The sequence below is a fragment of the Anser cygnoides genome, chromosome 15 (assembly GCF_040182565.1).
Source record: "Anser cygnoides isolate HZ-2024a breed goose chromosome 15, Taihu_goose_T2T_genome, whole genome shotgun sequence".
NCBI lineage: Eukaryota > Metazoa > Chordata > Aves > Anseriformes > Anatidae > Anser > Anser cygnoides.
In genome coordinates this window covers 10,047,253-10,061,710 of record NC_089887.1, presented here as the reverse complement: position 1 = coordinate 10,061,710, position 14,458 = coordinate 10,047,253, and the positions used below count along the sequence as shown (strand labels likewise).

At 41.6% G+C, this 14,458-nt stretch overlaps 2 protein-coding genes and 1 non-coding gene across 5 annotated transcripts in view; 2 read left to right on the top strand and 1 right to left on the bottom strand.

The window, feature by feature from the left end:
- PDXDC1 (pyridoxal dependent decarboxylase domain containing 1) overlaps window positions 1–14,458 on the bottom strand; it is a 75,789-nt gene that overhangs the window by 28,949 nt on the left and 32,382 nt on the right. Inside the window, exon 4 of one of the 3 annotated variants that reach the window (XM_013176919.3) lies at window positions 11,805–11,945. Coding sequence is in view for 1 of the 3 variants with exons in the window: in XM_048067084.2 (XP_047923041.2) it covers window positions 1,638–1,658 (21 nt within the window). In the remaining 2 variants the exon portion in view is untranslated. Of the gene's footprint in view, window positions 1–1,637; window positions 1,819–1,956; window positions 2,098–11,804; window positions 11,946–14,458 lie in introns of those variants that run through there. The other 2 variants (XM_048067092.2, XM_048067084.2) reach the window with 2 other exon arrangements.
- Window positions 1,814–14,458, top strand: part of BMERB1 (bMERB domain containing 1) — a 63,652-nt gene continuing 51,007 nt past the window's right edge. Inside the window, exon 1 of the mRNA XM_066977528.1 lies at window positions 1,814–2,096. Within this exon, the coding sequence (XP_066833629.1) occupies window positions 1,823–2,096 (274 nt within the window). The 5' untranslated portion in view covers window positions 1,814–1,822. The remainder of the gene's footprint in view (window positions 2,097–14,458) is intronic.
- On the top strand, window positions 2,103–5,187 carry LOC106033371 (uncharacterized). Its single transcript, XR_010825058.1, has 4 exons — window positions 2,103–2,487; window positions 3,635–3,705; window positions 4,958–4,987; window positions 5,153–5,187. It is a non-coding gene; the product is annotated as an uncharacterized protein (transcript).

Here is a 14,458-nt window from a genome sequence, read left to right as displayed (position 1 = left end):
TATCACTGATATCCCAATAAGCTGTATGTATAAAAACATAAAAAGGAGACATGGTACAAATAAAAGACACTCAGATGCATTATGATACTGCTTAATAAGCACAAGGTAAGGGGATGCACATTCTCGGAGGATAAAAATATCCCAGCTTGGATGAATTTCAATTTGATTCATGAAGAACACTTCTTTTATATCACACACAAGACCAAATAAAGTGCGGATTTTACTGATTCACAGCTATCTTAGCTAATGGCTACTTCAAGAGGGCACTAAGTGCATGGAAGACAATAATTGGGTTATGACATGACACAGAGTGCTACAGCTTTTATCATCCAAGGCGAAAAGAGCCATGATGAAAAAATAAGAGAGGAAGTAAAACAAATGCTAACTCTTTACACATATCTATTTGTGTATGTGGAAAATGAGATACACAAGTTTTCATAGGGCCCTCGCCATGACAGACTACTACTGACATCAAGAATTCAAATAACCAAAACACAGACTTCCACTCCATTACAAAATTTAAGCATTAATTCTTGCAGGGTGTTTTCTTTGCTTGTGATGACCTAGTTGCACACAGTTTTTAAGCAGTCTGTCAGCACTATAGGGCAGTAAGTTGCCCTGTATCAGTGCGCCTTCTTTAAAGTCTGCTGGATTCAAGCACAGTAAAGACCATATTCCAAACTAGTAGTCAGTTAGGTTTTACTTATTAAAACTTTTCAGAAGAACGAGCAGTCACCATGACTTCTGTTAGTGCTAGTAAAGAACTGAAGCATTTAAAGCCGACCAAATACTCCTTAACATTGCATTCTTCATTTGGATTCTAATACAGCTGTTTTGCTGTCTACTTACTAACCACGTTAGAGAGTCCTTCTGAATTTCCTTCTCATTCATTTTACTGCAGCACATCCCATTCACACTTATCTAGCTGATTCCAAAGACTACAAAAAAACGAACATGCTGAGTACAGGAAATGATGCAAAGTGGAAGGAAGCAGTAACATCTCTACAGCACACAGAGTGTACGCTGCTGCAAATGCATACTGTCCTGAAAGGCATACAACAACGGAGATAAGCCATATACGAATAATGGTGATAAGCCACATCCGTGCAGCCGGCCTCTCCTTGCTTTCAGGACAGGTCTCCCAAAACACCGCAGGTGCAATGAGAGCCCAAAGTGTGACAGGTCCCAGAAAACTCCTCCAGATACTGATTCTCAGTGACAACAGCAAAATCAAGTTTCTCAGTGACTGACATCATTACACAATTGCTATTTGCTTTGTACAGGGCGCTGAACAGAAAAGAGCAAACAGCGCTATCTCCCCACTGCCCTGCTGCAGCCCAGGAAACGAAACCGTCAGGAGCCCCCAGGAACCGGCAGGGAGCCCCCAGGAACCGGCAGGGAGCCCCCAGGAACCGGCAGGGAGCCCCCAGGAACCGGCAGGGAGCCCCCAGGAACCCCCAGAAACCAGGCTCTGCAGGAGGAGCGGTGCTCACACCTCAGCCAGGCACCGACCCCGTGCCTCAGGCCCGGCGGGGCGGCCCGGGAGCCCCGGGGCCCTGCGCGCTCGGCGCCGGTCCGCGGCCCCCTCACCCCGGCGGCCCCCTCACCCCTCAGGGCCCTCCCGTCCCCCCGCAGACCTTCTCCAAAGAGGCGTCCATGGCCGGGGACGCCCCGCGGCTCGCCGCTTCCGCCGGGCCCGGGCGGCTCCACGCTGGCAGCGCTGACGAGGCAGCGGCGGGCGGGGCCGGCAGCGCTCACCGAGGGCACGGCGGCGGCTCCCCGCGCTGCGGAGGGCGGGGGCTGTGAGGGCGGCCCGGCCGCGATGGCGGCGGGGTGGGCGGGCAGCGTGCTGCTCTACGCCGGGCTCACCGCGGCCGGGGACGCGGCGCAGCGGCGGGGCCGCGGGCAGCCCCCGGACTGGGCGCAGACGCGGCGGGTGGCGCTGTTGGCCCTCACCTTCCACGGCAACCTCAACTACGTGTGGCTGCGGGCGCTGGAGAGGGCGCTGCCCGGCCGCCGCCCGGCCGCCGTGCTGGGCAAGGTGCTGTGCGACCAGCTGCTCGCCGCCCCGGTCGCCGTTGGTGCCTTCTACACGGGTGAGTGCCGCGGCTCGGGTGCGCCCCCGGCCGTCCCGTTTCCAAAAGGCAGCCAAGCGCGGCTGTGAGGGAAGCGGGACAGCTCAGCAGGCTGTGCCCTCCTCTGCCTCACGGGTGTGTAGAAGCACAGCGCGCTGCCCTGAGTGATAAGGGATAACCTTGAAAGCCAAGAAATAAGAAGAAACTTTAGACTCTGAAGAGACTATCTGCATGGTATCAGGAGGTCTGCGTTTTATGACCCTGCCAGGAATTTACTCAGTTTATGACTGAAGAGAAAGGAAGCCAAGGAAGAAGTCAAACATGACATTTTTACTTTCTGCCCATGTCAGAACGCGAGCAGAGACTTGCCCAAGGACCAGGAGGATGTGAAGGACCCAAGAAGGAAGGGAGGGTAAAAATACCTAAATTAGGCGGCAGTAGGAGCCTATAATGTGTCAGCTGAGAGATACCGATAACCTCGTTGCATGCATGTATCTAGAACGATACCTGCGGTGGGCTAAGTTACTTCAGGTCTCTGCTATGTGCAAATGTGTAGCTTTGGATTTTAGATCGATTTGTTACAAGCATGTTGTCATAGAAGTTCATAGAATCATCAGGGTTGGAAAATCTGGTCCCACCATCACCCTACTACCAATGTCACCCGCTAAACCATGTCCCTAAGCACCACGTCCAACCTTTCCTTCAACACCCATCACCTTCACTTAATGTAGGTCGCATCTTCCAGTCACGGTGGGTGATCTTTAAAGGGCTGCTACAGCTTTCTACGGCTTTTAGAAAGACACCTAGTTTGACACGTGAGGGTTCCCATCACAGGGAATAGTTTAAACGGTTCATTATTTTGACTATTTTGCGTTTTATCTCCAGTTTGTATGGTCTAATCCATAATTTCAAATCATGCTGCTTTTCTCTTGTCTTGGGTTTAATGATGGGAGCCCGCTGCAAGGTTGTGTTTGCCTAGAATCGAGAGGAGCTTGGACCAACTAGAATTTATTTACAATTTTGAAATGCTGCCTGTGGAAATTTAAACAAGTAGGTTTTGAAATTGTTCTACTTGTCTATTCTAGGATTTGCATATGAGATAGATATTTATGAAGATAACAATAGCAGGCTGATTATGGCCCAAATAATTTTTTTTTTCAAAAAAAAAGGTGCCCTTGTCCACTGACTTCAGTGGGCTGGGGCACCTAAACCCTGTTGAGGACCTGGGCCACCTCTGGCAATTCAACAATATGCACAGTGCTTCATTCTGTCTGTCTCCTGGGTGTAAGATGTATTTGTTTTGTATCTGCTTTTACTGCCACTGCAGTTACGTGGGCAGAGACCATATAACTGAAAGCCACATAACCTGGAGAGCCAAGTCAATAGATGAGGATATACGATGTAGCCATTTTAGGTAGTAGGAATGGTATTTTTTCTTTGTAATATTTATCAACTTTTCTTTCAAAATGTATTTTGAGAACAGCTTGGGATATTATTGAAAAAAAAGTGAACATTTTATTATTTTTTTTTTCTGATTGTCTTAAGTATTTTACCACCAGGTATGAGCATCCTTCAGAGGAAAGAGGACATCTTTTCAGACTGTAAAAAGAAATTTTGGAATACCTATAAGGTAAGGCAAGTGATTAACTTATCACCCAGCTACACAGAAAAAATAACATTATTGTATAAAATATTTTAAATATTATGTCTTCTTCTAACAGCCTCCCTCTTACTTCGTTATTTGATTATGTGTAGGAAACTTTAAGTACCAGCAGTCATCTGAAGTCCAGGTAATTTGGGGCAGGCAGGACTGCCAGATGAATGAAATAATGCCATTCCAAAAATGCACAATATTTATATATATATAAAACACTTGCACCCGGCTCTGTTTGAGTGAGAGCCCTACAGTACAACACCGAATGTTATACGCTAAGATTGCACTACCTTTCCTCTTAAGAAGTACGCACGCTCCAGTTAGTACTCCATTTAGTTAGCAATACTATTGACAACACGTACGTGAACACCTGTTAAAAACATTAGTTATAGAGACATCTTTTTTAGGAATCATTTTGAGCCTGTACTCTTCACTGACAGTCTTCTCACTTTCAGAAATGCAATCCCTTGTTCTAGGAAGGCTTGGATATAAATAGCTGGTTTTGGTTAGCATTTCTCTATACCAAGGAAAAAAAATTGTGCTATCTCAGAGCTGAGCAACTTAAGAATTTTAAAGATTTCTCAGGCACGGGAAGAAAGATAGATTAAAATAAAAGTATAATAGAAGGAGAAACTGTGATGTGCCATGTGCATTTTTCTTTACAATGATAGGATGTAGGTAGGATAGAAAAGGATTATTTTTACTGCTGGAGAAGATGACTCTAAAAACAGTGCCCACTCTATCCTATCAAAACATAAGGTTTCTATTGACCTTATGTTCTATGAGTAAATTATCTGTTGATTTTTGCAAGAAAGTCTTACGTGTATGAGTAACTAGAGGGAGCATTGAACGTGTGAAATAAATAGTGTTCAGTGGTATTTTTCATTCATGGCTGAAACAAATGTTCACATATTTAAACAATTGTTCACCCATCTGGTAAATGTGCTTATGTATTTGGTGTCAGGTGACTTTGAAGATTTCACTGTAATTAGAGTTTTGTATTTAAAATGAGTCAGAATAATCTCTTGAAGAAATTCCTTGCATGGCAGCTCATAAAGATGATTAGTAGTTTAATATTGCAACCTCAAAGTTAACCAGCTTAATTTATATTTCACCATCTTCTATTAATTTTATTAAAATATATTTTAGTCTTTGCTAAAAGTGGTAGGAAAAACTTAATCTTTGTGGTTGAAGTCTACAAGAATAACATGATTCGTTTTCATTTCAGACAGGACTGATGTACTGGCCTTTTGTGCAGGTGAGTTTTGGGGCAACTCAGTGAGCCTTTCTTTCTGTAAAACCTGATGCTATGCATTTAGAGGATATCTAACCTAATGAGAAGTCAGTGGAGTTTTGGGGCATGTAAGTACAAGACCTAACAATGACTGGAGCACTAACTGAGCTCTCTCTCCTTCCAACACAGCTGTCAAACTTCGTTTTTGTCCCCGTTTACCTGCGCACAGCTTACACTGGGCTTTGTGGCTTTGTCTGGGCTGCCTTCATTTGTTTTTCCCAAGAGAGTGGAGATGGCACAGTAAAGTCAGCATTTATGTGGCTCCAAAGAGAGAAGGTCAATGCAGATGAAGAACCATCACAGAAATAAGAACTTCAGTTCTGAACCCATTCTACATCTAAAGTGAGCTTATGAAAGTCAGTAAACTGAGCTGCAGTTTCATTGCTGTGTTTAGAATAATCATCTCAACATTTTTTGGTTAGTATAAGCAGTGGAACAGTTTGTCTTTTTGCCTGTTTATTTTTTATAAAATAGGCCAATTGTTTATTGGCACTGAATTATTTTCATGCTGCCAGCCCATCTCTTCTGGGAACAGCTGACTTACAGGGCAGCATAAGCATTTGCACATCATGTCAGACTGTCTCACTGGGGAGAAATATTAACTGTAATTTAATTTTCAAGCAACTTGTAGTCTCTAGAAAAAGGGGAATAGAACGTTAAATCCTCAACTGTTGTATTTGACAATTGTTATTAGTGCAAGATTGCTTTTGCAGAACAAAATTTAATAGATTTCTTACCTAAACAGTGGCAACAACTCTATTTTATTCAGAGAAAAAAAAGACTCTATTTGTAGAAATATATTCATGTTCCTTTTGTCTTACCTGGGAGAACAATTGAGTTTGGACAACGCTCTCAGCCACATGGTCTGATTTTTGGGTGGCCCGGTGCAGACTCAGAAGTTGGACTCAGTGATCCTTGTGGGTCTCTTCAACTCAGGATATTCTATGATTCTATGATTCTGTTCATAGGAAACACTGTCATATAGTAACTATACATAGGAAACTAGGAAATGGTGAAAATCAGTTATAGACTTATTCTGTCAACTGAGGACCAGGTCTGGATGCAGGTAGGGATAATAAGGGAGTCCTTAGTTTATTAGAACGACATTTTAGGCCTTAAATTTTAAGCTTGAAACAGTATCTGATTAAACCTATCTTGATGATGATTGTAAGGACAAGACTTAACCCTCTTTGTTGTGATGATAATAACCACTTTGAGGAATGTCTAAGTTCCTCAGTCTTACCTAAACAGTAAACCAATGCCTGCTTAGGTTATAAAGGAACACTCCTTTAGCCAGCAGCTGTACTACTTAATATATTGGTTACAATGGTTTGTCACTGCAGGAGCCCAGTGCTACTTAGGGCGGACACGGAAAGGGATCACGCAAGCACTGCCCAATCTATTCCAGGTAAAATCAAGTTTAGCAGAATCCATTAGTCAAGAGTGGTGCAAAGTACCTGTGTGGCCTTGACTACAGAACTACAGTGTATTGGGGGGGGGGGGGGGGGGTGTGCTTTTTCTACAGTCCGTTTTGGTGACAGACAGGTGAAAGAGGTAGCTTCCTTCTTGACAGAGAAGTCAGTGCAATTCCATCATCACCTTGCACAGGCAGACCTGGAAGAGGGAACCTGCACCTGCCTTAAGTAATTAATTTTAATTGACTTTAGACATCTGTAGCGTGGACATCTGCAACTTGGCTAAATACTTTAAGCTCTACTTATAGTTAGTGGGGGAAAAACAGGTAGTTTTGGATATGTGTTTTAGGGTAGGATGAATTATGCACTGTGTCTGTTTCTTGCCATCGCTAACAGTCCAAGGTGACTGGCTCCTATGTAGATAATTGTACATGTTTGTATGTGGTGGAATTAATTCCTCTTCTTAATGGCTGTCTTACATGTCTGTATGGGAGTAGTTCAGTGGGTGTTGTTGCACAGATCCCACAGTGTATATTGGGCAGTCCTGAAGTAGGACATCCCGGTAGCAATAGAAATCCACAGAAGAACTAACTGCATTTTATCTGTCTACTTAAAAAAGGAAATATGAATGAATAGGTATTTCAGGCTGCTACAGCTGTTAAATTGTTATTGTGTGTATATATCTAAAGTCCTTGAGATAAAGAAGCAATTCCAGTAGTGTTTTGCTGTTAATATATTTTTAGGAACAGAAGAGTATTTTAGTCTGTTCTGTCAATGAGACTTAAAATTTTCAGATGATGTATGATAATAAAGTATTTGACTTTATTTTTACAGGTACTTTTTATTTTTGCTTGTGCCTTAAGTGTTAAGGATTAATAGAATTCATTTGGAGAATGGAACTGGAAAATAATGACATTACAAGGAGAGTGAAGTAGGGATATGGTGGTGTTCTGCTGCATGCTGTAGCAGTATGCCATATTAAGCTGCAACTCTGTGGTGCACAGAAGTATTTCTGCATGGGTATAGTGAGTAAAGCTTAATCCCTAGGCGAACCAAGAATTTAAAACTCTTCTCATGATCTTTGTAATGCTGATGCTTTTCTTTAGCAAGAGCATTTAATGAATGGGAACATCCATCTTTTATTTTAAATGGCTTCAAAGCTTACATAAGCTGTGCTTTATTGCTCTAGGCTTTTGTGATGCCAGCTTTTTCTTGGGAATTTGAGCTAAATCCTCTTTGTCTTCAAATTTATCTGACTGTGGGCTTCAGGGTTTTCTTCCATATTTTTGTTATGTGAAGCATGGTTCTTTCATGTAATAAGAGCCTGCAGCTCTTATATTTTAGTAAACTTAAGATTGTGCATATTTCTCTTTCACTTTCTCTGTTTTTCTTGATAAACTACTTGATCTTGATGGTTAAGTAACCCAAATCTCATTTCACATATATTTTTATATTTTTGTAAATAGCAGCACTGATTGTACTAATAAACATTCCAGACACATAATACAATAAAATGAAGTGTGTGTGTGTGTGGGGGGTCACAATTTCTCAGTGTGCATAAATTGATGCACCTCCTAAAGATTTCCCACCTCTGTCAATTCAGTCTGTTGGAGGATCTACCCCACTAGTTATTAAAGACTTTATTATTTCTTGATAAAATTTTGACTTAGAATATTAATTTCACAGAATGGTTGAAGTTAGAAGGGACTTCTGGAGGTCCAGACCAGGTCATCTAGTGCAACTCCATTTGACACATACATTACTGAATTACTAGGAGAATCAAACACAAGTTATTTCTTTAAAAAAATAAATAAAATGAGCTGTGTGAGAGTTGTCCTCTTTTTGTTCCACCACCCTTTCAAAAACTGTCATAAGAGAGTTAGGTTTTATGACTATTTGAAGGGATTATACTGCTCTTAATGCCAGCTGAACATGCAGATTTCAGTAACTAGAAAGATAGGAATAGAATTAGACGTCACATAGGTGCTCAGGAAAGAGGGAACATGCTGCCAACAGCTACTAGCCATGCATTCAGATGACATTTCCATTTCATGGATTCTCTCTAAGAGCAAATGCGTTGAGAAGACAAATTTAGATCAGGTGCAGTTCTAGCTTCGTGTTATTCTGGATATCTGTGGAGACTTAAAATCTGAATTTGACAAAATCAAAATTTGAAAATGTATTTTTCTGTTGCAAATCTTTCATGCAAATGAACCTCCTGTGCTTACTGGTATGTGAAATTCTCCAGAAGGCTTCTGTCTTCTTCACACCAGAAACAACCATCCGGTAACACAGCATAAAATAACTAGTTTTATACTGTAGTGAAGGTGAAATGGCCTGTAGTTTGGTACCGTATCTGATAGGTAACTTCTCTGTATAGCACAAACTCTGAAATCTGTACAGCTTTTGCCATCTGGTTCTCTGCTGTGATGCTAGTGCTTTCTGCTACTACTAGTGCCAGTACACTGAGATGTGCAAGAAATACTTGAATCTGTCTAAAATAATGAATTTCAAGTTGACTGAAAAATGTCTGTGTTTTTGAAAAGGTTTAATAAACTTTGAATGTTGTTCTTTGGCTCTGTCTGTCTTTAACTAGTGTGTGTACAAAAGCCAGGTCTTGTGCAAAGTTCCATGGGATCTTCACGGACCACATGCAGTAAAAAGCTCAATTTGATGTCACAGACGTTAACACAAGCAGGGTGAAAGGAAAGCAGGGATTATTCACCTCACTTAAAGGTTATTTATATGCTTCAAGTCATCTGCCACTTTTGAACAAATTCGGAACAGAATTCCCATCTATAAAATCTCAAGCACCCAAAGACTGTGCTCTCCCTTAATTTCAAAGTTGCATTGTGTATTCACATTCAATTGCCATTCCACTACGATCAAAGTTACTGTAATCCATTATAAACAAGAACAAAGAATGCAGATTGCATATCTGTATGGTCATTGCATACACTCTTCAACAGCATTTGCCCTAACAAACACCGCCTTACTGTTTTCTTTATTATTAATTTATTAGTTAATTTAGTTTATTAATTTAATGTGGCAGTGCCCAAAATACTTGCACCATGTATCCAGATAGAAAAACAGACATCCAAAGAGGATGGTAAAATGCATCATTTCCCCTGCGAGTTCAGGGAAAGACAGTTGGGAAGTGGTGCTGTAAAAAAAGAAGGGGAAAAGGACAGCAAGTTGGAGTTTGTTTACATTCATGTTCTTTGTAAGCCAGTGTGATGTGGGACACCCATGCAAATACTCCCCTCTGCCAGGAGAAGAAGACCTTAAATACAGGATTTTGATGCAGTCACTCCTCTCCATTTTACACTACAACAGATTAAATCAAAGAAAAACCAAGAGGGAGTATGAATATATAGCCTACCTAGTAGGTAGTTCAGTCACCAGCGATATATGGAGAGAGGATATGCAGTTCCCAGTTCTGTTACTCTACTTCATCCAGTTAGAACAGAAATGAAATGCATAAGCACTCAGATGGCTGTGATAAATTCAGTGCCTGGCCCATATGGACTCACAAACCATGCACACAGAGTTCTGTGCCACATGAGATCCTTTATCTGTGGAGGAAGTGTCGCTTTGTTCTGAGTTGTGTCTCCTTTTATAGGGTATAATTTGGCAGCCGGGTAAAATAAGGTACAACATTCTTGCCTGGAATCAGTATATACGTATCTTACTATAAGTAAGATGCATGCTTAGGGTTTGTATACACAGGAATAAACCCCCACACTATTACTGCTTTCATTTGTCAGGAAAGCAGCCTTCCTCTCATTGCAGCAAGATTTAGAAAAGAAAATACAAGCTTAGGAACTGGAGTTCTCCATCTCTAGTCTTTTACTTCCTCTTGCTCTATGCCGACCTTGAAACATCCACCTCTGTAAACCTGGCTGCCTGTGGTATCCTTACCTTACCATTGCTCATACCTTTCTGAGCTAAATACCACCTTTATCTAATCACTAAGGGTGTTCAGCTACTCCCATCTCATGCATCACATATTTTACATCCAAAATGTACCAAGATTGTTAGCTGCACCTGATTTTCCATGATACACCAATGACACTGAAGGGTTTTACGTTAGTTCTACGCTTAGCTCAGAGTGGCCATCATACAGTACTGAATTATTATGTGCTCCTAGAAACTGCACAAAAGGATATGGCAATTACCTATGTGGTGTTTTGCTTACTGTTTTAGAGCAGAAATTGAAATATCAATGCAATACAGGTCCTCCATCACTGAAGGCCATGTTTGCAGAGAAATTCAAGCCACAAGGAAACCCTTTCAGAATTCAGGGCTGAGCTTCCAGTTCCAGTGAAGGTGGTAGCAAAATGCTCCACAGAAGAAATGGACATGCCTGTTATGACACAAGTGTAGTGCAGCACATACACTTCATGGGAACATGAATCAGTGAGGCACTGACACAGTCTCTGCACTGCAGCTTGCAAGCAGTTCTGAGCTCTGTTTAAGATCCAGATTTGTGTATGTAAAACAGCAGCTTACAGAAAGTCACCTTTAAACTTTGGACTAAGTGAAATGAGGAGAGGTTCAGACCCTACAAGAGCTGTGTTTGGGGGAGCATGTTGCTGTGTTTGCAAATTTTACACAGTATAGTTACTACTTTAAAATGGCCATGCCCACAAACCCACTTCAGTATTACTGAATTCCACAGTGTTTGCAAGTCTCCTAAAATGTCCCACACCAATTTATCTCGCCGTCTAAATTTGCTGGTCAAACATCTGTTTTTCTATGTAGCTATGGCCACTCATCACAGATACAAAAGCCACCTGCACAGTAATGACTCACCTGCACAACAGTCAGTCCAGTCATATGGACTGACTCCAAACGCCAAAAATAAGACTGTTACATGGAAGACTTCACCACCCATGGTATTAGTAACATCTGACAGATGCTGTAACAGCTTTTGCTGTAAAATTTGTACCTTAAAAGGAGAGTGAATGTAGAAAGAATCCATTAAGACAAAAATAAAATGTGAAGGAAAAGAGTTTAGAGAAGTAAGTTTCTGAAATCTGTGTTATGGTTGCAACTACAGCCATTGGTCTGTGCAGATTGCATCCATTTTCTCTGCCAGAAATATTTGCCCTGTCTCATCTGCCAGTGCATCTCCTGAATTTGTGCTGTGTTTTCTCACCTTGAATACCGAAAATAGCTGAGATAAATCTATAGAAGTGGAAAGCTCTGTGGCAGCTTTAATAGTCTCCATTATTCACCTCCCAGGAACTTTTGCAAATAGGCTCTGCACATGTACAAATACAATTGTCAAACAGACGTAAAAACTTACCACAGCCTCACCTGAAATATATCTTAAACCAAATATTTAACAGGAGGTAACCAACCTGGACTGTGTTTTGGGAGCTCAATCCTGCAAGGTCTGTCTTGATATTCAGTGCAGCCTCAAGCTTGTGATACCAGGTACTGATCCTGAGCAGTAACAGGCTGAGCGTAAGCTCCCATTCTTCCGCACATCACTGTGGATCCTGGCAGCATAAAGACAGAACTGAGAGGGCTTTGCAGACATTTAACATGTGCTATGAGTTTATGGACTGCTTTTTAAGCGTTAGTTTGTTTTCAGATAGAAAAGCAAGTACGTACTACTCAGGGTAATCTAAATACTTGCTTGGTCAGACTCCGCTTTACAGGATAGATCTCCAAATCTGCATAAAAGATAGGCAGTCAGATGCTGTAGCTCCAGTGCTACCAGCCAACGTTTACTGCACACAAGTCAAATCATAAGCATCAATATACAGAGGTTTTAAAAGACAGCATTTTTTTCCTAAACAAAACGGTGTCTAGGACACAAAGTACTTTCATTTAGATTGACCCAGACATTGTGAAGCCTGTCACATCTAACACAGAATTAGTGCCACACTGTTCCCTAAAATTTGCATTAATTGCTTGTCCTTTGCTTCTGTAGCTCTACTAGAAATTCAGCTATGGAGAGGTAGTAAGAAGTTAAATATATAGTCCATTTTTTCTGTGTGCATGTTTGATAAAACAGAGACACACAAAAAAGAGTACCATATTCATGCAATATTTCACAGGGAAACATTAATTAAAAAGCACGACATTTAATAGGTATTTAGGTAGAAATACTTACAAACAAATATTTGGATCACCATCTTGCCCCAGACTCACAAAATTAATTCAAAACACCTTGGTTGCCTTTTAACAAGCTCATTAGAATGCCTTGCTTGTCTGCAATACACAGCACTTTTAGGCGATAGGTGCACCTTTCTATCCTGACAGATGTAGGATAGCTATGGAAAAAGATCAGAATCCTAGTTACTTAGCTGCAGCTATGGTAAAGTATTTATGAAGTTACTTTAGCCTAAAAAATATTTTTAAAGGAATGGTTCATGTATGGAAAGGCAGTAATTCCAAATAAATAAATAAGCATACAAACGGCGCTAACTAAACACGAGCTAGGATTCAGAAAAAAGGGAATGACATAATAAGAACTTGCACTGGCTTTTGAGACCAGGCCCTCATTCAGCCAAGGCTGTGCTGCAGCAGATCCTTTTTCAAGTACAGAACGGCAGGGCCAGGGCTTCCAAGAAGTCCTTCACGTTACCATGAAACAGAAGGTGGAAACTACAGTAAGAAAGTATCTTCTGTATCAAGGACAGTGCTGTGATTTTCAGCTATCCCATTCCTCTCTCTTTTCAATTAGGATGGTATTTAATTATAACTCTTTGAAAAGCAAATGAGGTCTACTTTGGCCTAATACAGATCTCTTGGGGAGACTGGTAATACAAATGTCTGAGACATAGACTAAGAATGACACAGACCTGATTGTCGCCCTGTGATAACTGGAGTCTGTGATACAACAGGGTCCCACTGACTCAGACGAGCTCACACTGTGTTGTGACACAGGCTGGGGACACTCACACATTAAACCCTTTTTCCCCACTCTGTAATGCTGTCTATGTAGACTGGCCGTAATGATTTGGGAAAAGGTGTTATGTAAAGTACAGATTTACCACTACAGCTCCCAGGACAGCGCACTACAACACAGTACATCTCATGACATAGCCACAGTTGTGTGCCATAGGACACAGTTGGGTCCTTGAAAGAGCCCTGATTTGGCTGAATTTCAAGCAGATAATACTCATTCTTGCTTTTACGGGGAAGGTGCCCTACAACAACCCTACTGTGCTAGGGACTTGTATAGGTTCTTTAGCACAGTTGTGGCCCTCTTTGTCTTAATCCCACAGCCTGTCTGCTGCATAGGATCATGCAAGGGAGGAAGCATCAGGAAGTTACGTGCATGCCTTCCTAAATCTGTTTGATTATCAGGTTTTCCAACAGGTAAGCATTTTCCTGTAATGCTCACAGCCTTTCACCTGTGCCAGGACATTTTTGTGCCATGCATATGCCTGGCAAGCGAGATCTGGAGGTGGCAGAGAGGCTGTAGCACGGTAGTGTGAATGTGTGCAGGCTGACAGCCCCCCAGGGCTCCTACACGTTGCTGGAACAGCCTGTGGGATGTGGGGTCAGGGGCTGCGCAGGGTACCAGGAATAACTGGGAAAATGCTAAGGATGTGGAACTACAGAGAATCCTAAGAGCTGAGGGATGAAGATTGAAGAGGAGGTATTTTCACAGGGAAACAAGATTAACCATGACATCAGATACCAAGGAATTTTGGTAACTCCTCCAACACAGAGATTTTCTTAAACAAGTCTTGGTGTTTAAAAAAAATGTTATAGGACAGATTCATATAGGAGTCCCACAACCTGCTCTATGCAAGCAACCAAATCACATGGGCACAGTGCCTGTTCTGTCATGGTAATTACGGATCTGGGTATTTATGCCTACGAAAATGGAATAAATATACATAATCCACTTAATTTCATTTTGTTTCATCAGCTGAGCTGCAGCTTTTTATTATAATGATAAATAAATGAAAACCCTGGGCAGAAATGTAACACTTCTGTTATTTCTGTGTTAGAATGACTGTCCCATCTGACAAAGAACAACACCCCTGACTTC